At 37.6% G+C, this 26,519-nt stretch overlaps 2 protein-coding genes across 4 annotated transcripts in view; both read right to left on the bottom strand.

Annotated features, from left to right (window-relative positions):
- Nucleotides 1-222: 222 nt before the first annotated feature.
- Nucleotides 223-26,519, bottom strand: part of LOC115663653 (putative disease resistance protein At3g14460) — a 43,011-nt gene continuing 16,714 nt past the window's right edge. Inside the window, exons 2-10 of the mRNA XM_056319131.1 lie at nt 7,084-11,163; nt 4,421-4,505; nt 3,797-3,864; nt 3,149-3,373; nt 2,452-2,554; nt 2,246-2,345; nt 1,590-1,943; nt 977-1,041; nt 223-567 (exon numbers count right to left, since the gene is read on the bottom strand). Of these exons, the coding sequence (XP_056175106.1) occupies nt 4,455-4,505; nt 7,084-11,163 (4,131 nt within the window). The 3' untranslated portion in view covers nt 223-567; nt 977-1,041; nt 1,590-1,943; ... (3 more) ...; nt 3,797-3,864; nt 4,421-4,454. The remainder of the gene's footprint in view (nt 568-976; nt 1,042-1,589; nt 1,944-2,245; nt 2,346-2,451; nt 2,555-3,148; nt 3,374-3,796; nt 3,865-4,420; nt 4,506-7,083; nt 11,164-26,519) is intronic.
- The window catches only part of LOC115663711 (putative disease resistance RPP13-like protein 1), a 41,533-nt gene continuing 19,602 nt past the window's right edge, over nt 4,589-26,519 (bottom strand). Inside the window, exons 1-5 of one of the 3 annotated variants that reach the window (XR_008818264.1) lie at nt 6,854-6,873; nt 6,250-6,403; nt 5,997-6,057; nt 5,643-5,908; nt 4,589-4,697 (exon numbers count right to left, since the gene is read on the bottom strand). The gene's annotated coding sequence lies outside the window, so the exon portion shown is untranslated. Of the gene's footprint in view, nt 4,698-5,642; nt 5,909-5,996; nt 6,058-6,249; nt 6,874-26,519 lie in introns of those variants that run through there. The other 2 variants (XR_008818263.1, XM_056319132.1) reach the window with 2 other exon arrangements.

Raw genomic sequence — 26,519 nt, 5'->3', positions numbered from 1 at the left:
AGATGAAGTTAAGTGCTTTGAAGACATCTAAGATTCTTACAAATCGTTGAGAAAATGGGACGAGAAAATCACGTAGCCCCTCATACAAATTACTTTGTCATGCCAAATAAACAATTACAAGAGTAATCAGACAAACAAATTATACACATTCTCAGCCGACTGCAACCAAAAATCAACGACAAAGACATACTAGGGTACTTCCCATTCCAAGTCTAAAAGATGTGGCCCTTATGATTCTGCTAATATAGAACCACAGGGGACCGCTCATCATTGGTGATTGTGGCCTAATGGTACAAGCTGATTTTCCACAAGCGCAAGGTCACGAGGATAGCCCACTAGCAATGATAGTGCATGTATTTTGCCTTGTCTATGATGGGAGCTCTAGCAGCTTAGTGGGGTTATAGTGACGAGACTCGCCTACCCTTGATAAGTGGTTGCAAGTGGGCTATTGGATGACGGCCTTCTCGCAATCTTAAATCAAAATACTTTGTGGCAGACGTGAGGCTTTCATGATGACTTAACAGAGCGACAGAGCATAGTCCCCCTGATTGCTCCTCTCCGCCTTTCCTTGACAACAAAGAAAAAGAAACTGTGCTCTGAGATGGTGTGGGAATTTGAATAGAAGAAAGATGAACTATGATCATTTACAGAGAAGTCAGATTTAAATTGATTATAATCTATGGGGTTCATTCAAATTTAGTTGCCATATTGGCCAACTTGAAAACACCTTAAATACTATTTTTTGCATCTTTACAGTAGCTGTTATTGTTGGAAGTAAGAAAGCTTCTTCATTTGACTTTCAATAGACCTCAATAATTAACATTATGATACAGATTAATCTTTTAGAGCAGGTCACCGAAAAAACAGTTTAGAGCATATTAGTACACCTACCAAAACAAATAGCCTTTTGTTTTGTTTTTTTTTCTTTTGTCATGTTGCATATCAGTACACCTACATAAGCACATCATTTGCCTACCTCAACAGTGCTTGCATTTGATCCTCCTGAGAGATTTTGCCAAAAAAAGATGACAGTGGGATATTCTGCAAAACAAGCACAGTTGGGAGAATTTAGGTCACTAAGCTAGGGCATGAAAGAAAAGATATTTGGAAGAGAACATGACAAACGCAGAAATTGCAGAAAATATCAATATAATAGCAACAATTCTTCTTGATTCTCATGCAAAGCATGGTACATTTTCAGAAGCGGAAAGATAAGCAATTTTTGGGTATCAAACAAAGTTCAAGATATATCATCAATCCAGACAAGCACATCCACGCATCACAATTCCAGCACTGTGAGCAAATCCATGTAAGTATTATTTGTTTTGAGGAATAGTCACTCGTATGAAACAACGTTGGACTTGCTGTACTGCGTTAGCATTATAACCATTTCATTGTGTGCTTCCTTGTCAAAAAAAACAGAGCAATCCAAATGTGTAGCTGGTTTGTGGCAAATTATGTGAAGCTTGTCCATGGAAAACATGAACTTTCTAGCATCGAGTTGAGGATTCATAATAGAAATGGATCCTGGAGCAGCAGAAGTAGCTAAAGGACAAATGTGGAAGAAAGAAAGAAGTCCGAACCATTACCTGAAGAATAAAAATTAGACATTGGAGAAATATTCTTATTGAATCCGAACTCGATCAACTACGATTAGTGGGATTTCTTGGATGAGGTGCCAATAGTCAGCCACTGAGTTTTGATTATGTCGAATACTTGGAGAAGGGAGTGAAGCCATTCTCTGGCAAGTACCAGTAACCTATAAAAGATAGCTGTTTGAGAGAGGAGAGATGGCTGCGAAGACCACTTGGTAATCTTTCCACATTCTTCATATTTCTCATCCAAAGAGAGGTTAGAGACGAAAGAAACAGAATACTCCATGCTTCTTACATCCTCCACCGCTGGTAGTCTTTCCACAGTCCTCATATTTCTCATCCAAAAGTCTGAAACAGGACGAGCAATTAGTCCTGAATAAAATTTATTTGTCATGCATAATAAACAACTACAAGAGTGGTCAGAACAAAATTATATGCACACCCAATTGACTGCAACAGAAAATGAACCGGGATACCCTTTTGATGATTTGCTGGAAAACTCTTATGATTATGTTAACTAACAAGTATGGGAGACCACTAATCATCGGTGATGGTGACTTATTGATACGGGCTGCTATTCTACAAATGTGAGGTCAGGAGATCAAATGACTTGGTACGGGCTGATAACGCTTAAGAATGATTGCCTGCACCTATTGATATATCTGGAATGCTCGAAATGCAGTTATCTTCAACCATAAATCACCTGATTCTGAAAATGTCACTTATATAGATTAGAAAAGCTCTTTTAGACTGTGTTTCTTGTAAAAATGTAACAGAGCTGAGTCATGATTGGGTGGACGAAAGGTAGGGTGTGTAGGGTAAAGCTGAGCTAGGTTTTGTGAAGATTAACTGTGACGGGTCTTACATTGAAGGAACCAAACATGCTGTTGTTAGGATGATGGCTAGAAATGAAACAGGGGAGATGATTGCTTGAAGGGGCATGGTGGTGCAAGCTAGATCTGCAAAGGAGGCTGAATTACTTGCTGTTTGAAAGAGCATTGCAGTAGCTAAAGAAAGAGCTGAACCAAGGTAGTAGTGGAGCTGGATGCAGCAGTGGTATACAAGGATATCTCCACTTTCCCAAACAGTGCAATTAAAGACTAATGGACGCTCCTGCTGGGATTCAAGAAGCTAAAGATCGTTTTGCAGCTCTGAATTTTAGTTGTATTTCGCGAAAAGCAAATGTTTTGTGCCCATTGGGTAGCTTTGTCAAAATTGGGATCTACATCCGCATCCTTCATCCTTCTTATCACATTTGCTTATTTCAACCGCGAGTTGTAGGCCTAAACAGAAAAATCCCATTGAGGACACACACGACACACCCAAATGTCATTCTCTGACCTTCAGTGGCTGTTTTCTGAAAATTCTATGGGAAACATCACCACGGGAAAAAATCAATCCGTATGAAGCATCGAACTGAAGAACTGAATAGAAATTGATGCCTTCAAACCCAAACACTTACCCCAACCCTAAAAAGCTTACTTTAGATGGAACAACGAATCGCGGCAGATAGCAAATGAAAGCAAAAGAATGAAACAAGTTATAGGAATTACCTGAAGAAGGAAAAGTAGTCAATGGAGATAAATATTTTGTCATGGCTTGGGTGTGATCAATTTCAATTCATTGGATCCGAACACCTCCAATGTAGATGAGAGGGATCTCTTGGATGAGGGGCCAGTAGTCGCCAGTGAGTTTTAAGCATGAATCTTTCAGAATCTCGCATAAAAATATCTCCAGAATTTGGATAGAGCATAGTCTTCCCGATTGCTCCTCCCCGCCTTTCCTTGACAACAAAGAAAAACAAACTGTGCTCTGAGATGGTATGGGAATTTGAACAGAAGAAAGATGAATTATGATCATTTACAAAGAAGTCGGATTTAAATTGATTATAATCTACGGGGTTCATTCAAATTTAGTTGTCATACTGGCCAACTCGAAAACACCTTAAATCCTATTTTTTGCATCTTTACAGTAGCTGCTGTTGTTGGAAGTAAGAAAGCTTCTTCGTTTGACTTTCAATATAGACCTCAATAATTGACATCATGATACAGATTAATATTTTAGAGTAGGTCACCAGAAAAACAGTTTAGAGCATATCAGTACACCTACCAAAACAAATAGCCTTTTATTTTTTTATTTTTTGTTTTTTCTTTTGTGAAGTTGCATATCAGTACACCTACATAAGCACATCATTTGCCTACCTCAACAGTGTTTGCATTTGATCCTTCTGAGAGATTTTGCCAAAAAAAGATGACAGTGGGATATTCTGCAAAACAAGCACAGTTGAGAGAATTCATGTTACTGAGCTAGGGCATGAAAGAAAAGACATTTAGAAGAGAAAACATAACAAATGCTGAAATTGCAGAAAAATATCAATATAATAGCAACAATTCTTCTTGATTCTCATGCAAAGCATGGTGCATTTTCATAAGTGGAAAGATAAGCGATTTTTAGGCATCAAAAAAAGTTCAAGATATATCATCAATCCAGACCGGCACATCCACGCATCACAGTTCCAGCACTGTGAGCAAGTCCATGTAAGTATTATTTGTTTCGAGGAATTGTCACTTGTATGAAACAATGGTTGGTTGACTTCCTGTACCACGTTAGCATTATAACCATTTCATTGTGTGCTTCCTTGTCAAACAAAACAGAGCAACCCAAATATCTAGCCGGCTTGTGCCAAATTATGAGAAACTTGTCCATGGAAAAACATGAACTTTCTAGCATTGAGTTGAGGATTCGTAATAGAAATGCATCCTGGAGCAGCAGGAGTAGCTAAGCGACAAGTGTGCAAGAAAGAAAGAAGTTCGAAGCATTATTTAAAGAACAAAAATTAGACATAGGATAGATATCTTCTCATTGGATCCAAACTCGATCAACTACAATGAGTGGGATTTCTTGGATGAGGTGCCAATATGCCAAATACTAGCTGTTTGAGAGTGGAGAGATGGCTGCGAAGACCACTTGATAGTCTTTGCACGTTCCTCATATTTCCCATCCAAAGAGAGGTAAAGATGAAGGAAATAGAATACTCCACGCTTCTTCCATCCTTTACTTTTGATAGTCTTTCCACATTCCTCATATTTCTCATCCAAAAATCTGAAACAGGACTATCAATTAGTCCTAAATAAAACTCCTAAGAATGATTGCCTACCCCTGTTGGTATATCTGGAAAGCTTGAAATGCAGTAACTTTTACCCATAAATCACCAGATACTGAAACTGTCACTTATACAGGTTAGAAAATTTCTTTTGGAGTGTGTTGCAGGTAAAAATGTAAGCTCAGTCATGATTCGGTGGATGAAAGGCAGGGTGCGTGGAGTAAACCTGAGTTAGGTTTTGTGAAGATTAACTCAGATGGGTCTTATTACGTAGAATCCCCAAAATATCATCCAAAGAGTAGTTACGGCGATTGATACTCCCTCCCCTTCCCTCTCCTGTACAGGAAAAATAATATGTAGGATTGCTTCAAATGTAGTCAAGAGATGGAGTGGGTATTTGAATAGAAGAAAGATGAACTTTAATCTTTGACCAGGCAATCTGTTTGTAAATGGGTTCTGATGTGCAGGGTTCATTCAGAATTTAGCTGTTATATTTGCATATTTAAAACCTCCGTTTTCAAACCATTCTTCCATCAATACAGTAGTTGCTATTGGAACAAAGAAAGCTTCATATTCTGAACATTGACCTGAACAGGTCAAAGGATATTATCTAATGGATTCAGATATTTATACAGATTATCATTATGGTATTTTTCTGGCTAGACAAGGCCTACATCATAGTTACTAAAAGCAATTTCGTACTTAGAGTTGGAAGCACAAATTTTTTGTTGGCCATGGAAATATTTCACATATAATCCTCCTAAACAGTGCCAAACAACAAAAATGGGGAAAAATGTTTTCGTAAATCTGACTTCTTATAACATAGACCCTTAGTTGCCTCTAAAGCTATTGGCAAATGATTCTGCATACTCGATGTCAAAAACTTAGACTCATCCTTCCATGGGCCCTAATCAAGTTTAAATGACAAATGAGGGCCTCTGTACCTGTGAGTACGTCCTGTGTATCAGCAGCCATCCTCTCTTCGTCCATTTTAGCTTTCTATGTGTAGCTAAGCCTCATTTTCAGTTCTGTAAGGTAATGTGACCCCGGTGAACCACTCTTTGCTGATGACAAGAACTAGGTCACCTGATTCTATGAGGACTGAAGTATCTTCTTATAATCCTGGAAATTCCATGGAAAGGCGCCGCCTTGCCTTGAGAAACCACCCAGAGCTCGTCCACACTTGTAGATGTTCATCTTGACAAACCTTCTAATCAAGGCAAAAAGAGGGCTATTAGCTGTGAATATGATCCATCGTTGGTCAAATTGAAGTACTTTGGCAAGAAAATCGATCTCACCATCACAATTCCTCCTTGGAACAAGACCAGACCTTGAATGAGCACATCAACTGTCCAAATCCTACAGTTGGGGATAGCAAAAAACGCAGAATCTTACTCATCTATCCTTAAACAAGAAACTAACAATTTACAAAGATATCACTTTAGTAGTCACTGATCATTAAAGCAAAACTTAAAGTCCACATTAATAAACAAAAAAGGTCCGCATCAATTATGTGCACTAATGCCTATAGGCACAGATATCAGAACTAACCTGCAAATCAAGGCGAATAGAGGGCTACTAGCTGTGAAAATGATCCATCGTTGGTCAAATTGAAGTATTTTGACAAGAAAATCAATTTCACCATCAGAATTCGTCCTAGGAACAAGACCAGACCTCGAATGAGTGTCTCAGCCGCATCCGAATCCTACAGTTGTGGATAGGCAAAAAGAGCAGAATCATACAACCAATCACCCTTGGACAAGAAACTAACAATTTACAAAGATAATTCTTTAGTAGTCACTCGTCATTAAAGCAGAACTTAAATACAACATCTATAAACAAAAGGAGGTCCACATTAACTATGTGCAGAGCCCAGGCACAGATATCGTTACTCAAATACGAAAAAACTGATCAAGCTAGCATAACTGTTCTATTCCGAATATTTTCCAAGTTGGAACAATTAGATTGGTTTCTGTTACATTATAAGTTAGATGCATGATGAGAGAGGCTCCCTGTAGCTGGGACCACTGATTGGTTCTACTGTATTTTCAATGTGAAGACTAGATTCCAATAAGTTCAATAAGTGCAAGAACAATAACAGGATAACTGAAAAAGTAATCGAAGTCATGAGGTGGAGAGAAATGAGTAACCTGACCAGATGATTGGATGGCTCATCAAGCAAAACTACGTGAGGTTTCTTGAAAGTTATCGTAGAATCCAAAATTGATGCCTTCAAGACCAAAGGACTTACCCAAACCCTAGAAAAAGGACTGCAGATGGAAGAAGGAATAGCGAAATCTCAGCAAATGAGAGCGAAAGTGGATCGGTTTCACTTCATTGGATCCGATGCCAATCAATGTTGATGCTCGGGATGTCTTGGATGAGGGGCCAATAGTCGCCACCGAGGTTTGAGCATCGATCTTTCAGAATCTCGCATTTATCTATCCACAATTCTTGGAGGGAGGGAGGGAGGCCATCCTCTGGCAAGTATCTCAACTTCGGGCAATCGTAAATCACCAAACGTCTGAGAGAGGAGAGACGGTTGCGAAGACCGCTCGACAGTCTTTCCACGTTCTTCATATGTCTAATATCAAGAGCGACTAGAGAGGAAGGGAAGAGAAGACTCCACGCATCCTCCTCCTCCTCGTTCTCCTCCGAAGGAAACCGCACCTTCTCTCCCTCCCCTCCCATGCTCCTTCCGTCAATTCCAAGTCCCTCGAGGGATGTGAGAAAGGGTAAGCCCCATTCTCTCACTGGCTGCTTCAGGTTCTCGCACCTCCAAAGGCAAAACCACCGCAAATTGGGAGGCAAATCCCCTTTGGGGAAGGATTTGATATTTTCACAATCCGTAATTTCCAGATGCTGGAGGGATGTAAGACGATGCCACTCCTTTGGTAGGGACTTTACCTTCGGACAATTACGAAGACAGAAAACTGACAGGGTGATGGGAAGGGGAGGGAAGTCCTCTATCTCCAATGCTAGACAGTTACTTATGTCCAAATAAGTGAGATGGGAGAACGTGTGAAAGTATTGTGGTAGGCTTTCCAGATTCTCACACCCGTCAATCATAAAAATTTTCAGCCATTGTCCCACGGTGATCTCTTCCAACGACTCTACTCCCATACACTCCGCAATTCGAAGTCCCTTCAAAGCAGCAAGTTTACCCTTAACAAACGAAAAGGATGTCAGGGCATCACATTTACCTATTTTAAGATATTCAAGTTGAGACATCGTGTTATTACTGCTGGGATCATCTGGAAGAATGGTTTGTCCCACGAGTTTTGGACACTCATAAATGTCCAAATATCTGAGTGTATCCATCTTGCTTGGAAGCTTTTCTAAACTTGTGCAATCCCTCAATTCCATCCTTTCAAGGTTGCAGGGCAGCTTTATTGGTCCTTCTCCTGCCACAAAAGATATGAATCGAAGACAACTTGCGATGGCTAATTTCCGGAGGCAAGTAAGATTAAGCATTTCATTTCCATCTTGCCACAAGTACTTTAGCTTGTCACACCCTCTTATATGAAGCTCTTTTAGCTTGACCAAGCAGCTCATAAACCCATGATCAAGGCAAACAAGCTCGGCAAGATTTTCAATTCTGAGAATGGTCAAAGAAGTTAGGTTGACCAAGCTCTTTAAGATCTCCTCGTTACAATCCTCCAAGTATAGCTCACAGAGAGATGGAAGACAAACCTCACTAGTCGTGTTCTTCAAATGCGGGCATGAATGAATTTCAAGCTTTATGAGACTATCAAGTTGATAAGGCAATGTCCCGACCAATGAAGGACAACTCTGGACAACAAGATGCTGAAGACAGGAGAATGGGACTCCTTCTTTCGGGCCCCCGGCGTAAGGAAACCAATCCTTCCATGCCAACATCTCTTTCAACTTCAAAGTTGTTAAGGATGAGAAAGGCCTTCTACCTCCGTAAAATTCGGAGCCTATCATTTTCACTGCATGTAGACCATCAAGAGATAATTCCTTAAGAGCAGGTAGTTGTCCAAGTGGGGGTAGCGATATAACATTAGGACAACCTCGTAAGCACAAAGACACTATCTTTGAATAGGACGAACCATCTAACCATGATGGAAATATTGCACTACCATAGTTCAAAATAGTGAGATTTTCAAGATTAATGTGAGGTCGCAGAGAGTTAAGCACCTGAGCATCGCGCTCATGATTAAGGAGATTTCCAGAATGTTCATCCCAATGCAAGGATAAGTTGGTAAGGCCTCGCTTTTGAAGCAAATTAGCATCAACTGCATCTCTAACTTCTTCCACCTTTTGCAATTCTGATATAAATAATTCTCCTTGAAGATGCGGCAAGTTCTTTAACTCCTCCAACCGCGACCCTTTCTTTGGTCCGACCATAAACTTGGACAAGATAGTAAGATTCTTCAAATTACTGATACCCAATGGCATCTCTTTTAAACTCCCGGTATCTCTAATATCAAGAAATTGTAAACTGACCAACTTTGTGATTTCTCGAGGCAATTTTGAAAGGTTTTGACAACCTCTTAAGATCAAAGCTTGTAATTTGCACAAATCAGCAATTGACTCAGGTAGCCTTTCGATATTAGTATACGAGAAATTGAGATATCGCAGATGTTTTAAATCACCAACACAATTCGGCACCTCCACGATGTCACAATGACATACTAAGAGCACCCTCAAGTATTTCAATTCCGTTAACAAGTCATGTAGCACCTTGTTGGAAATAGATAAAGAGCGCTCTTTAGATCCAACACGAACTAAGATTAAACTTCTTAGTACCTTCATTCGGTGATATGCTCTCATGCATTTTGATGTGACACACCATGACGAGATGAATGATGCAAAACGAGTTTTTTCAATAGATGATACATCATGTTCATTAGTTGTCAGCTGAGACTCCATTGAGCTAAAGCAAGTCCCACCCGCAATTGACTTTGCTAGATCATTCAAAAGATCATGCATTGAAAACTTAGATGCATCAACACTCGATTGTTGAAGAAATGATCTAGATTTTAACTCATCGAAGTAATCCCGTCCTAATCTCAAGTTATTCTCCTTTGCTTTTTGTCCATCTAAAAAGCCTTCCGCTATCCATAAGAGTACCAGCTCATCCCTCTCAATTTCGTAATCCTTGGGAAATACAGCACAATAAGCAAAACATCTCTTCAAATAGGAAGGAAGATGGATATAACTCAATTTCAAAACAGGGAGAACCTCATCATTCTCTACTGTCGGAAGATTCCATATTTTGTTATTTAAGGTATCTTCCCATTCATCGGGATTCCTTTTATTACGTAGGACACCGCCCAACATCTTCGCTGCCAAAGGTAAACCTTTACATCTTTCAGCTATTTTCTTGCCTATTGTTTCAAAATCCGGGTGGCCCTCAAAATGTGTTGCTCCAAGAGCATGAAAGGCTAATAAGCTTGTACAATTATCAAGGGACAATTCCTTCAAAGGATACGGCGATGCTCTTGTTATGGAAACAACGGCAAGGTTGCGAGTGGTGACAATCATCTTGCTTCCCTTGGCCCCCGTTTCAAACGGCTTTAAGAGGGCAGTCCAATTTTCGTACTTCTCATTCCAGATATCGTCTAAAACCACAAGAAACTTTTTTCCGGATAGATTGTCCTTCAACTTAACTTGAAGGCTGTTAAGATCTTCACCCTCGCAAGACAACCCGGTGATTGATCGCAAAATAGTCTTTGTTATGTCAAGAACATCAAAAACATCTGACACGTAAACCCAAGCTTTCATCTCGAAATAGTTGTATACTCTAGCATCATTATATAGCCGTTGAGCCAAGGCCGTCTTTCCAACACCACCCATCCCAACTATAGGGACAATGGTCAACGTGGCATTGAAATTTTCGGCCTCACTGACCAATAGTTCGAGTATTTGTGCTTCTTCCTTCTCCCTGCCAAAAAACTGAGGCTCCGGCAAAGAAGTGGTGGGATCCCTTTTGTTGATGTAGTTAGATCTGTCCACAACATTCTCTCTCAAGCATAGACGAGCCTTCCTAGTGACAATCGCTTTCAACCTACCATTGATCTCTTGTACCTCGGTTTCAGACACAAGCGAGCGCAAGTTTGGATTCGATCCGGAGGATTTATCTCGCCCAAAGAAAGAGAACTTCCATTTCCCCAGACCTTTGCTTGTGCTGGATCCTACCTCCGACTCAACCTGAGCGGCTTTGATCGCGAACTCATCAAGCAAGTCTTCCATGTCATAGGCCAAGTCCCTAACATCGTCTAGCCATAGCTTCACTAGAGGGTTACCGCTGAGTTGCCTGTCCTCTGCATCAATCAACACTACATTGATTGTGACCAGCATCTCCTTCCACTCCTCGAGTAGAGCGGTGCTGATTCCTTCCTGTTGTGCATAGCCCAATGCGAGAGAAGTCAACTTGTTGAACAACACCTGAAAGAAGGAAGCCAAGAAGGAACCCAAAACGATCTCTCCGATGGCCATGGGTGAATTGGTCACTGTAGAGAACAGCAAAGGTGTTTTGGTGAAGCAAAGTAAAAATGAGCTAATGGAGAGAGAAAACTATGAAGTCCAGGAAGCCCAACATGTTCATTTACCAAATAGATTAGAAAAAGACCAAGACTTTCAAGGGATGCACACCAAAGGTTAGACAAATCAAAATAAAATAGTTTTTAATCCACGAGTGCTTGTTTCATCAATTGTTCTCCTTTTTCTTTGGATCGAGACTTTTATACCATCGTTCGAAAGAGAGGACCTTTTCTGTGGGCACTTAAAATAGAGGATAAAAGGTGATTTTTCTATATATGACCAATTTAGAGGGCAAGCATATTTTTGTCAAAAACTTAATTGCTTACAAGTGTTTTGTGGGCTTTTTTGGCATCTGTATATTTTCAGATAATTTCAATGTCTTTATTTTATGCTTTATTGGTGAATATGTGCTCAATAAGGAAACCAAAACACATGCTTTGGGCTAAACAAGAGAAAGGGTCAAGCACACCAACTAATCCACTAAGCAAGTTGCTTTATTTTGCTCTGCAAGTATTGAAGAGTCAAAAATCACCAACTAACATTATATAACCTACTGAAAATTATCCTTTACACATCACAATAATCAACAGGAAAATCGTATTCAAAGGACCATGATCTCCTATCAAGCGATTCACGATCATCAAACTATTACCTCATCACCCTTCGGCAGATCATTGCTACCCATCTTGCTGCGAATTTCAGCACTGTAACTGCCACTTAAAGCCTACATTGATTGCATACGAAATATGCGACCAATGAGCAGAATCTTTCAGAAAGCACGTGCTCTCCACCCAGAAAGCATGTGCTCTTCATCCAGCCTTTTCATTTGTTTATCTACATCTTTTTTTTTTGATAACCCAGGAACCCCCCGCACGGCCGACAGCCGGAGAGGTAAACTTGGGGTGACGCTAGCGCAGGACCCACCACCACGGCGCCACACTTAAGAATCCTTAACGACTACATCTTTTTGTGCAGTAGGAAGGCATCTTTTCTTCATTAAATATTTTGGGATTCGTAATCATTCAGAAAGCACATGCTCTCCACCCATAACGCATGTGCTCTCCATCGAAGATTGGCCTTGACTTGGGGGCTCGCATCTAGAGATAAAGATTAGCCATACTCTTCTTGTCCATAGAGCAGACACAACCCAACAATATTGGCTTGACTAGAAGGTGAGGTCCATTGGAAAGAAAAGAAATGCATTGCATTGCTCCTAGTCAAATTAACTTTTAACATTGGATTAATCGACAGAAACCTGCCTAGGAAGACTCGTTTATTATACATTGTATTCGGAATCGTTCAGAAACCATGTGCTCTCCATCCAGCCTTTTCATTTGTTTATATTGGATCTTTATGTGCAGCAGAGAAAGGCATCCTCTCTGGAATCGTTCTTCAAACGTTTAGTATTTGGAATTGTTCAGAAAGATGTGCATTTCAACCAGAAATCACGTCCTCTCCATCAGAGGCAATGGTGATCTGATGATTCTGATCAGTGTGAAGAACAAACAAGAAGGTCGCTACCAGCAATGTTTTTCCTATTTACCTTGGGTGAAAGCAAATGTTCCTCTTTTCTTTTCGTGTTATACTGGTTTGCGATTAAGAAAAAAATGACGAGTTTTCCACAATTTGATAACATCATATTAAAAAATTCACAAGGATGTTGGAGCCACATTTATCTGCTTAACAATATGATTTTTTTTCTGGTGTGAGCATTTCACTTCTTTTAGGTGGTGACTTTGTATTATATTTTTTCCCCTCTCAGTTCTTTATATCATATCTTTTACTTTCTCGTAGTGGGCATGCCCGATGATAAACATTTACTTTTCATTCACACTTCTTTTTATGAATTATTTCTAAAACATGTACTAAACCCTTAATTTGCCGATTACATGCATTATTGGTCCCCTCTCTCTCTTTCTCTCTCAAAGGTAAAAGAAAAAAAAATAGAGCAGAAATAATGGAGTTACCTATTGATTCTATATCATAATTTTTTTTACGCCCGCAAAAATTAAATTTTAAAACGACCATCTAAAGATTCTTTAGTGCAAATCAGAACCTAGAAGGGGGAGTCAATAAATATATGATAGTTACTCACTTTGACGAGTGAGCAATATAAAATGACAACCTGGGCTTTTTAGGGTTTAACAATAAGCGAAGTCTGCTTGATACGACATTAGTGCGCATTATAAAAGATGAACAATATCAAAAAAATTTCTGATGTAGAAATACCTTTTTTTTTTTAACAAAACACGAGTCTATGTGTGTTCGTTTTCTAACAAGCACAATTTTGATTTTCATAATTCACAATTTAATTCTTTATCGCAAATAACTCACAGTTTTCTCTGTCTTGAAAGAAAATAAATGGCTTAGTTTCCTTGCACTAAACTATCATTGGTTTTCACATGATGAAAACAAGTCGTCCACATGCAACACCCTTGTGGCTTGGGCAGAAACTACTTCACATGAAGTTTGAATTGCAACCGTATTGACTTGACTCGATTGATTACACTGGCATACCTTAAAAGATACTAAATCTCAAATACCTTTTTAATTCATCTTACCTCTTGTGGTTGATGGTAAATCCACTATATCTACATAATAAGGACTTTTTATTATGAGAGTGAATATTTAAAGACACAACAAAAGTCATTTATTTGGTTTGGCACCGCGAAATTATGGCAGTAGTGACTTTCCCATGAATCTCTACCAAAGAGGAATGAAGCTATCCTCTTACAATATTTATTGTTGCTTACCTAATTTCATGGACTAAAATTCCAATACATTGATGGTGTAAAATAATTACTTTGCTAGCTGGATAAAAATACTGATTCCATTATAAACTGAATACTTTGATCTCGGGATTGTTAATCGTGTAAAATCATTTCACGTTAGTGTGTGTTTTAGCAAAAAAATAATGATAGAGAGATTAAAAATTAATCTTAATGTCCTAATATTACTATCTAACAAAAATTAAAATAAAAATTAATTTTTATTAAACTTGACATCAACTCTAATCGAGATTATAGATAGGCATGAAATCAGTTTAAGAACCAAAATATTATTGATGTTGCATCAGTTTGAGGGACAAAGAGAGCAAGTAGATAGATGTCTCTTACCTATTCCAAGTAGACTTCTTGGAGCAAACCGGTGAACGGGATTAGATCAACGACAGTAATCCAGCAAGCACGAGTACTAGGTTCAAACGAGCAGGAAGAGAACACCGTTGAGAGGGGGGCGTGCACTAGTTTCGGCGGATCACAGTTTATGTATGTGAATTCTGCTCCGGCAATGCGTGGCCACTGCTTGCAACGACGAACGACAATACTGATGGAGCTACGACTAGAACAGGTTTGTAGGGGATTGGGCAGATCAAAGATGGTGGTGATTGGCGACGATCAACATGCATGCGAGAAGTGAATTGAATGAAAGCGGAGTCTGTGGGCGTGAGTTTGAAGCTGATGATGGTGGTTGAGGAAAAAGTGAGGCGGTGTGGTTTAAGGTGTGTATTTTTTCTCAGAGGTTCCCATTTTATCTTTTCTTTTCTTTTTTTCTTTGGGGAATAAATTCGAAGGAACCTAATCCTATTGGTTAAAATTCTGGTATATGCTTATAAAATGCTTTAATTGCAAGAAACTTTTTTTTTGTTGAGGAAAACCGGTTCCATTTTTTCAAATATATATGAAACCGACTTTGGACAAAATTTAGGTATCAACAAGTTTTATCTATCAAATGGTTATTTATGAGCTATTTATACTTATTTTGGTAATTCGAGGTTCCTTAATTTTAGGTGATGTGGAATGGTCAAATGCTCCTAGCTGTAACCGTCTGCTTATTGCCCACGTTTCGCCTCTCTTTGCGGAGTAATGCAGTGCAAATTCGGACACTGGAATCTATATCTGATTTCTAATTCTATCCGGATTTTCCATTACGTATCTCTTTCGGATCGAATTGAGCCAAATCCTCTTGTTGTTCTCTATCAAAGTAGTTTAGGTAGTTAAAGTTTTTACTTCCTTGCATTTTACATGGTAAAGAGTAGAAACCCAAATCAACTCGACTTAAGAGTCACGGAGAGACTTTTTACGGGTCCAACCAAATTTCCTGATTTAATAGATTCGATAGTTTTTGACATTCACGCTCGGCATAACTTTAGTTTACCCAAGGATGTGAAGAAACATGGAGGCTATGGATATGCTAAAACAGTTATTGGATCATGTTCACCAATAGTGACCAAAGATCGGTCCCACATATGCTAAAACAAAATGATGGAACTGGGAGCACTTGCTTTAGCCTTTTTTGTCACCATGTCCAATCAAGCATAGCATTAAGGACCTTTCATCCGCCAAAAATTAAAGGCTGCAAAGTTCCACACAATTAATACAATCATATCTTTTACTAGATTCAAATGAAAATGTTCACCGTTCTTCACTTGAAAAGAAGAGCAAATTAGACTCTTATAGTACTACTGATTGTTATCATAGAATTAGCCATATCATCTCGAATACTTTTATCAATCATGTTTTAGATATCGTAAGTTATAAGAATCAACAACAGTCAAGAATCTAACTATGCATGAGCGGAACACATGATGCGTGTGGACATGAAACGACTCGAGGGGTTAGAGAGAGAGAGAGAGAGAGAGAGAGAGAGAGAGAGAGATCATATTACGTCAAAGTTGGAGTCTTGCATGTCTTGCACAATCCTGCTTTCTTATAACAAAATTCTTTACAAAATTCAGCCTCATTAGTACAAAATTCAAACGTATTACTTTATAATAAAGTAGAAAAATTTTTGTCGTCTTATTTAATCTAATACAATGTTTCTAAAATAATATATCAATATCAACTTGCCTTTCATATATATATATATATATATATATATATATATATATATATATATATCGATGACACGAGAAGTTCTGCGGTCAGTATTTATCATTTAAATAGTTTTTATTATCTAATGTTATTGTACATTCATATATTATCTTTACGAGGGTTTTTGTACAATGATTGAGGCAGGTAACCTATGTTAAGTTTCACGTAATATCTAGAGTTTCAAAAGCGCCAAGTTTCTCTCTCTCTCTCTCTCTAAGAACGCAGAGCAGGAAGAAGAAGACAACGGTGTCGCAAGCAAGAAAATAAGAAAAAGAAAATAATGGAGTTACTAGGTGACCATGGTAGAGTTAACTCACTTTTTGGCCATGTCCATCGCGTAGCAATTATTGTGCTTTCCTCAAGCTGCGGATGGCAGTACGACTTCATACACACGACCCTACTTAAGGCGGCCTTAGTCGTGCATAACCGTGGGACCCAACTCGTCCTATCTATCTTTGTGCAGTTGTCCAATCTAGATTTGCCACGTACCCACGAAATCTCCACCCCCCACACCCCGAAGTCCAATCGCATCCCCACCTGAACGATGCTTTTACGCTGTTTTTTGTTTTGCCTTGCTTTAACAAACGTGTGATCTTTTTACCCTTTTTATGGTTGCCTTTGGAAAAAAAAAAGGAGAAAAGTAAGGAAAAAAAAGGACAAATGGAAAAAGAAGACACATCAAATCGTAGGACAATGATATCATACCACCTGTGGTGAATTTCATGCTTTGCGTTCTCACAGTCCTTAACAAAATATCTACATATATATAATTTAATCTTGTCTTGAACCAGTTTTTATTTATTTATTTGGCGGGTGAATTCCTTAAAAAAATCTCAAATTTTAGGTCAAGTCTCAAATCTATTCCGAACTTTTTTTAGTCTCAGAAAAAATTCCAAACTTTAGGTCAAGTCCTAAATCTATCCCGAACTTTTTTGTCTAAAAAACCCCAAACTTTAAGTTCGGTCCCAAATCGCCCGAATTTTGTTTTATGTAAAAAAAATCAGCAAATTTCAATTTATTTTCAAAAATATACCGATGTGATCCAATCCCAAACTTTAAGTTCAGTCCCAAATCTGCCCCGAATTTTATTTTATGTAAAAAAAATCAGCAAATTTCAATTTATTTTCAAAAATATACCCCCGTGATCCAGTCCCAACTTGATGTGGCACTTTTATGTCGATAACAAATCCTCATCAGCAAAATAATGGGGCGATAGGTATAGACCGACGTCGCATTTTCACTTCGATTACAAATCAAACCAAATAAAAATTGTTGAAATTTTTCAAAATAAAACCATTCTGGGATATGAAAGTTAGGGACGATAACAACTCCACCCCATAAAACTTTTTTTAATTTAAAAAAAACCGAACTTTTAGGTTCAGTCCAAATTTACTCCAAACTTTTTTTTGTCTAAAAAAAAGCCCCATTACTTTGTTAATGTAGATTTGTTATCGACGTGGAAGTACCACGTCAAGTTGAGACTGGATCGAGGGGGTATATTTTTTAAAATAAATTGAATTTTGGTGATTTGGGTTAAACAAGAGAAAGGGTCAAGCACACCAACTAATCCACTAAGCAAGTTGCTTTATTTTTCTCTGCAAGTATTGAAGAGTCAAAAATCACCAACTAACATTATATAACCTACTGAAAATTATCCTTTACACATCACAATAACCAACAGGAAAATCGTGTTCAAAGGACCATGATCTCCTATCAAGCAATTCTCGATCATCAAACTATTACCTCATCACCCTTCGGCAGATCATTGCTACCCATCTTGCTGCGAATTTCAGCACTGTAACTGCCACTTAAAGCCTACATTGATTGCATACGAAATATGCGACCAATGAGCAGAATCTTTCAGAAAGCACGTGCTCTCCACCCAGAAAGCATGTGCTCTTCATCCAGCCTTTTCATCTGTTTATCTACATCTTTTTGTGAAGCAGGGAGGCATCTTTTCTTCATTAAACATTTTGGGATTCGTAATCATTCAGAAAGCACATGCTCTCCACCCATAACGCATGTGCCCTCCATCGAAGATTGGCCTTGACTTGGGGGCTCGCATCTAGAGATAAAGATTAGCCATACTCTTCTTGTCCATAGAGCAGACACAACCCAACAATATTGGATTGACTAGAAGGTGAGGTCCAATGGAAAGAAAAGAAATGCATTGCATTGCTCCCAGTCAAATTAACTTTTAACATTGGATTAATCGATAGAAACCTGCCTAGGAAGGCTCGTTTATTATACATTGTATTCGGAATCGTTTAGAAACCATGTGCTCTCCATCCAACCTTTTCATTTGTTTATATTGGATCTTTATGTGCAGCAGAGAAAGGCATCCTCTCTGGAATCGTTCTTTAAACGTTTTGTATTTGGAATTGTTCAGAAAGATGTGCACTTCAACCAGAAATCACGTCCTCTCCATCAGAGGCAATGGTGATATGATGATTCTGATCAGTGTGAAGAACAAACAAGAAGGTCGCTACCGGCAATGTTTTTCCTATTTACCTTGGGTGAAAGCAAATGTTCCTCTTTTCTTTTTGTGTTTTACTGGTTTGCGATTAAGAAAAAGATGATGAGTTTTCCACAATTTGATAACATCATATTAAAAAATTCACAAGGATGTTAGAGCCACATTTATCTGCTTAACAATATGATTTTTTTTTTGGTGTGAGCATTTCACTTCTTTTAGGTGGTGACTTTGAATTTTATTTTCTCCCCTCTCAGTTCTCTATATCATATCTTTTACTTTCCCGTAGTGGGCATGCCCGATGATAAACATTTACTTTTCATTCACACTTCTTTTTATGAATTATTTCTAAAACATGTACTAAACCCTTAATTTGCCGATTACATGCATTATTGGTCCCCCCCCCCTCTCTCTTTCTCTCTCAAAGGTAAAAGAAAAAAAATATAGAGCAGAAATAATGGAGTTACCTATTGATTCTATATCATAAATTTTTTTTACGCCCACAAAAATTAAATTTAAAAACGACCGACTAAAGATTCTTTAGTGCAAATTAGAACCTAGAAGGGGGAGTCAATAAATATATGATAGTTACTCGCTTTGAGGAGTGATCACTTTAAGGAGTGAGCAATATAAAATGACAACCTGGGCTTTTTAGGGTTGAACAATAAGCGAAGTCTGCTTGATATGACATTAATGTGCATTATAAAAGATGAACAATCTCAAAAAAATTTCTGATGTAGAAATACCCTTTTTTTTTAACAAAACACGAGTCTATGTGTGTTCTTTTTCTAACAAGCACAATTTTGATTTTCATAATTCACAATTTAATTCTTTATCGCAAATAACTGACAGTTTTCTTTGTCTTGAAAGAAAATAAATGGATTAGTTTTCTTGCACTAAACTGTCATTGGTTTTCGCACGATGAAAACAAGTCGTCCACATGCAACACCCTTGTGGCTTCAGCAGGAACTACTTCACATGAAGTTTGAATTGCAACCGTATTGACTTGACTTGATTGATTACACTAGCATACCTTAAAAGATACTAAATCTCAAACACCTTTTTAATTCATCTTACCTCTTGTGGTTGATGGTAAATCCACTATATCTACATAATAAGGACTTTTTATTATGAGAGTGAATATTTAAAGACACAACAAAAGTCATTTATTTGGTTTGGCACCGCGAAATTATGGCAATAGTGACTTTCTCATGAATCTCTGCTAAAGAGGAATGAAGCTATCCTCTTACAATATTTATTGTTGCTTACCTAATTTCATGGACTAAAATTCCAATACATTCACGGTGTAAAATAATTACTTTGTTAGCTGGATAAAAATACTGATTCCATTATAAATTGAATACTTTGATCTCAGGATTGTTAATTGTGTAAAATCATTTCATGTTAGTGTGTGTTTTGGGCTAAACACACATGTTGAGACTAGATCATGGGGGTATATTTTTTTAAAATAAATTGAATTTTGGTGATTTTTTTTACACAAAATAAAATTCGGGGCAGATTTGGGACTGGACATAAAGTTTAGTATTTTTTCTGAGACAAAAAAAAGTTCATGGCAGATTTGGGACTGGACCTAAAGTTTGGGGTCTTTTTTGAGATAAAAAAATGTTCATGGCAAATTTGGGACTTAACCTAAAGTTGGGGGTTTTATAGGGAATTAGGCCTTTATTTGGCTGAAAACATATGAAATTTTCACAACACTCAAATATTAATATGTAATTTATGCATAATCTTTCAAAATCCTTTAATATTCGAATAACATTTTAAAATTTAGTTTTTGCATTTGAAAAAGCATAAATAATATATAATATATATTTAATCTAATCTAGTCTTGAACAAGTTTTTACAGTTTTTTTTCTTGATACCTGTCAAATTTTCGCAACCGTTAAATCTTGATATGGAATTTATTCGTAAATTTTTTCAAAATATTTTAATATTTAAATAACATTGTAAAATTTAGTTTTTGCATTTTAAAAAGCAAACAAGTCCTAAGAAAACTCCGTTAACTTTGATCATCATGATTACCTTCTTTCGTTTTATTTTATCGTGTGTTATTTGTAAAACCAAATTATGTATATATTTTGTATTTGAATAATATTTTGAATTTTAACAAAAAAGTAAACATTGTTTTGAGTTTTAAGAAACACAAACAAACGAGTGCTAAGAAAATTCAGCTATTATGTGTCATTTGTGAAACCAAAACTATGGATATATGTACATATCTATCAATGATAGGAAAGTTAGGTAGAGTGCAGTTAAATGGCTGAGTCACATTATCACAAAACTCCATTCTTTCACCTTTCTTAAATTAATTAGACATATTACTAACGATAAAGTAGAATAAAGTTCAATCATCTTGTTTGATCTAGGGGAAAAGCCATTAAAAACCTCCAATTATGAGCACCGTGACATATTTATCATAAACATTTTTTGTGACGCCAACAATTCCAAATTTGTACCTATGCGATACATTTACCCTCTATCATGGTTCCTTCAATGAGCACCATTAAAAAATCTACCTATATGGACGACGAAAGGCACACGGTGTTGACATGGCGTCAACATGGTTTCAGTGAAATAAAAACGGCGTCGTTTTAATTGGAAAATTATCTGGTGAAATCTTGACAGAGAGTAAATATATCACACACACGGCTGCAAGGTCAGGGTTCTTGATGTCACAAGAAAAATTTTAGAGCAAATGTATCATAGTAGGCATAATTTGAAGTTTTTTATGTCAGAAAAAGAATTCAAAGAAAAAATCATTACTTATATTGCTTACAAAAATGAAAGAACGAAAATATTTGTAACGTCTATGAAAATGTTGATAATTGAAATATTTTCCATTTACTAATTATTTCAAGCCATATAAGTGATTGTTTATTTAAAATATTTTTCAAATCATTCATTTTCATGAAATCTAATCTAATATTTCTAGAACAAGATGTGAACATCAACTTGCCGTACATACATGAATGAGCCTTAATCTTTCTTGTGTACGCACACATGGAGCAATGATGAAATGGGACGTTTTGCTATTATTAGTATTTATCATTTAAATACTTTCTATTATTTATTAGGATTAATATCACAAAAAATCTCAAATTGGTACACTTACAGTATTTGCTAATTATAGTGATTCCAGAGAGTTCACAATCATAAACTATCGAAAGCTTGTAGACAAACAATTTGAGACTTGAATATAGACTGTAAAATGAATTTGAAGCTGGACATCTATATCCGACGGCTCAAAATTATGTCAAACTCCATCATGACAAGGTACATGTAGCAGAGTATTCTGCAGCTAGCCATCTCATACCAACATATGCCTCCCCGGCAGCTCCTTGACCATCGTGGGCCAAAATCGCATCAAAGGATCGCCGCTATGTCAGTGTTTTTGAAACCTAAATTATCAAGGACACAGCCAACAATGGCATCTTATTTTCTATTATACATCTACAAGTCACGAAGGACGGCAAGTTTGTCTGTTTGATAATGAAAACAAAATCAAGTGCTTTGGCTAAAAGAAAAGGTCCTCTATTTCAAACGACATCCAAAAGTCTTGATCTGAAGAAAAAGGAGAACAATCTCACTTGAGGACATAGTGTGCATCAAAACATACGCTCTTCGGTCTATCTCAAACTTCTTGGCGTATTGGGAAGACCAAGACTTTACTGTAACTCATCAACTTTCTTATGTAGAAAGTGAGGCGAAAGGGAAAAAGTGATATTATTAAATCCAGGAAGACCGAGATTTTGCAGGACTCAAATTGGCTTCATTGCTTCACTTTTCACATCCCTCTTCTTCCATCCCTATGCGAATGTCTCCTTTTCCATTACTAGTAGAACTTCCACTCGTTACAGGTCTTGCTTAAAAGTAACAATACTAGAAACAAGTATAAGAAGAAAGCCAAGAAGGAACGGAAAAGATCTCTCCAATGGCCATGGGTGAATCAGTCACCGTAGAGAACAACAAGAGTTATGGTGAAGCTAACTAGCTAAGTGATAATGAGGTAATGGAGAGAGAAAACTATAGAAGTCCCGGAAGACCAAGACTTTCACCTACGAAAAATATTAAACAAAGACCAAGACTTTAAAAGATGCTCATCAATGGCTAGAGAAATCATTTTAAAATACCTTTTGTCCAGAAGTACTTGTTTCCTAATATTTAGAGAATATTTCCGGAGACTTTATTGGATGTCGTGCTCTTTTGTCTCGAAAGTGAAGCAAAAGTGGAGAATTTCTACGCGTGACATGTGAAGCACTTTAAGAAAACGTACTAACTGGAGAGAAACTTCAATCAATTCCAGGAAGACCAAGACTTTGTAAAACGCAAATTGGCTTTGTTGCTACACTTTTCACATCCCACTATCATCCATAATGCGAATGTCTCTTTGTTGCGCACCATAGTTTGGGCTAACTTTGCATGTTCAAAGGAGCACAATTCTCCGAACAAGCGATTCATGATCATCAACTACTTTAGCACCCTTCAGCTAATCATTGTAGCTCATCTTGATACGAATTTTTAGCACTATAGCTGCCACGTAAAAGCCTATAACTGCCAAAAAAAAAAGGCTAAAAAAACAGTTGTAAGCAGTATCTTTTTTACAAAGATATGCATGCACTCTAAGTTGGTCATATGAAGAAAAATCACCTTTAATCCTCTGTTTTGGATGGCCACAAGAAAAAAGAAAAGGTCCTTTGTTTCAAACGAGAGCCAAAAGTCTTGATCCGAATAAAAAGTGGAACAATTGATTTATCTACCTCAAGAACATAAAGTGCATCAAAACATATGCTCTTCGGTCTTACTCAAACGGATTGTCGTAATAATACACTCAAATAAAATACTTCTCATCAGGAAGACCCAAACTTTATTGGATATCATGTACCTTTTTTTATCTAGAAAGTGAAGCAAAAGTGAAAGTGCAAATGGAAAAAAAAACTGTAATATAATCCAGGAAGACCAAGATTTTCCAGGACGCAAAAATTGGCTTCATTGCTTCACTTTTCACATCCCTTCTCTTCCATCCCTACGTGAATGTCTCTTTTCCACTACTAGTAGAATTTCCACGAGTTGCATGTCTTGCTTAAAATTAACAATTTTATAAATTAGTATAAGAAGAAAGCCAAGAAGGAACGGAAAATATCTCTCCAATGGCCATGGGGTGATGGGTTATGGTGAAGCAAAGTGATAATGAGCTAATGGAGAGAGAAAACTATATAGTCCAGGAAGACCAAAACTTTCGCCCACCATAAACATTAAACTAAGACCAAGACTTTCAAGGATGCTTTCTGTCCACAGGTGCGATGTTCATGTAAATAAACCATTAACTCAGGAAGACCAAGACTTTAGGGGACATCATGTACTTCACAAAAAAAAAAAGAAAGAGAAGCAAAAGTGAAAAGGAGATGTGCGAAAGAAACTTCAATAAAATTCAGGAAGACCAAGACTTTCCAGGACGCGAATTAGCTTTGTTACTTCACCTTTCACATGGGTTCTATTTTTTCTTTTTTTTTGTTTGAATGAAATATTATTTGACAATTAACATTGATTGTTGTTCTCTTGCTAAAAATCAACAATACAATAATTTTATTTAGATTAGTGTTCTCCTATTTTCCGTATTATTCATTTTTCTATGGTAATTATGGGTAAAAGAGAGATATTTTCTTCAAAGAAAGAGATTAAAATATGCTTTTGCACTTTACAAGTCATATGCTTTGCACACATGTTAACGGAAAAAAAATATCAAAGGGTTAGTGGCTGTTACAAAATTAAAATTCAGGGGACATTGTGTAATAATTGAAACTGGGGGCAAACATGCACTATTCCCAAAGTTCAAGAGGATTTGTGTAATTTCATCTTAAACATATAACTAAGCCAAATTTATTTAGATGGAATAATCACTAATCAATATGTAATATTCTCGCTCTTCCATAAGTAAGCACTAGAGGACCATCAGGCTCTACCCCAAAAACTATTCAATAAAAAAAAAGTAAATCTTGTGGCTCCTCTAGTGGGTATTGTCATTAAACTAAGCACCAAAGTTTGCTAGATGGAATGATAAGTAAACCTAATTGGCTCCTCCAGTGGGGCAACGAAATCAATTCCAACTGATTCTTTTTTTTAGATAGAATTCATGGTCAAGACTCAATTGGAAACAAAACGACTCCAATGATTTCGATTGTATTATGGGAGCCAAAATGTCTTCTTATGTTTCTCTAACCATAATTTCTAAATGCTCCTCTTAAAATATGAATCATGAGTCCTTATTCTATATGCACTTTTTGGGACAAATAATAAACGTTGGTTGATGCCAAGGTGGTTAAATATAGACCAACAACAAAAGCTGAAATGATTGCCAACCGTGGTGAATTTATCAATCGTTAAATAGAACCGGACACCTTACTATTGACGAAATATAAAAAGGTTACCCCTTGACACTCGTTAAGTGTTTATATTAATATGTCAACATGACATATGAAGTTGCGATGGAGAAATGGTAGTCTACATGAGAAGTACTAATTTGCCTATCATATAATGTATCAATTGACCGGGACTCTCAAGTTCTCATCAACCAAATGTTTTAATTGCAAATCAAATTTGTCCCATAATATGGCTACGTTTAGCAACCATTTGGCCAAAAGGCCTTTGGGCCTCTAAAGGACTTTGGCCAAAAGTCAAGCCATTGGACAAATATTTTTGAAAAACTTTGGGAAAATGCATTGCATTTTTAAAGTATTCTAAAGTCCCTTAGCCCAAAGACAGGTTCATAGGAGCTTTGGGTTTTAAGCATTTTTGGAATGTTAATGTATATTTTTTCTTTCAACTTTGCCCTCACTAAACTTTTGAAATTCCAAAAATACCTCATCACGATGTTGTTGGCGAGGTTAGATTCGGTGCCGATCTGAACCGCCGATGAAGGTTTGAGGTTTTTTTTAATAAAGAAAATAGAAAAAATTCCTTTGTAAGTGTAGTTTTTCTTTTTTCAAATAGTATATAAACTAAAGTTGTTCCCAATGCGCTTTTAATTTACACTTTACCAAAACACTACTTACATTTAAGAAAAACCCTCTCACCCAAATTCTTTGCACTTCCCCCAAAGACTTTCCCTGGAAGCCTTAATAAACGCATCAACCCTTCTAAAGTCTTAGCACACATGAACTCCCAAAACACTCGTTTGACTTTCAAAATTGCAGAACCAACCCAGAAAGAAGTTGACCAAGTGGACCCGATAGCACAAACTTTACTGTGGTATTGTGACTAGTAATGGCCACTCGACCTTGTCGGCCTAGGAACTGCACAGTCCGGCCCCTTCAAAGGGCAGTCGTGCACGACCATTGTGCCGGGTCGGGCTCTGGCCCAGGTGGGCCTAGGCCATCCCCTTAGGCCCAAACAGGCTAGCCTAAAAACGACCCAATTTTTTTTTATCAAAGGTCACTGCCAGTGACCGTTGAGTCTCCGTTGCTTTAGAAAAAAAATGAATGTGGCGGAATGTGATCATTCGGCCGCACCCAAAAAGAAAAAAAAACTCCTACAAATTCAACTCCTCCTCCTTCATCATCACCTCCATCCGTTTCTCATTACTTATCACTCTCTTATAGCTCCTAATAAAATCTTGACTTCTACTAATACGCAATGGACCCAACTCAGCTACATTAACCAACTCAATTGCCAGACCCAGACCTTTGGCTACGAAGAGTAGCCTACTCCAACCAATACCGTGTGGCCTTTGTGGCGAAGGTCCAAGATTTGGCAAATGTTCAACATCGAGGTCCTCCCCAGTGGTGAGAAGATGGCCATCTGCATGACGGGGCGTGAAATTACCCGCAAAATCTAGTGTTGGGAGAGGCCACAGGAGGAGGTGCTAAGAGAAATGACTTGCTGAAATGGCTCAGCCCAAGGGGAGCTCCGCTGCCGTTCCAACAGGCCACCCGGAAGTCGGTTCAAGTACA

The sequence above is a fragment of the Syzygium oleosum genome, unplaced genomic scaffold, assembly GCF_021117445.2.
Source record: "Syzygium oleosum isolate NSW1041296 unplaced genomic scaffold, Sole_v2.1 Sole_v2.17, whole genome shotgun sequence".
NCBI classification, from domain to species: Eukaryota; Viridiplantae; Streptophyta; class Magnoliopsida; order Myrtales; family Myrtaceae; genus Syzygium; species Syzygium oleosum.
The sequence above is the reverse complement of the archived record's forward strand: the minus strand, read 5'-3'. Positions and strand labels throughout refer to the sequence as shown.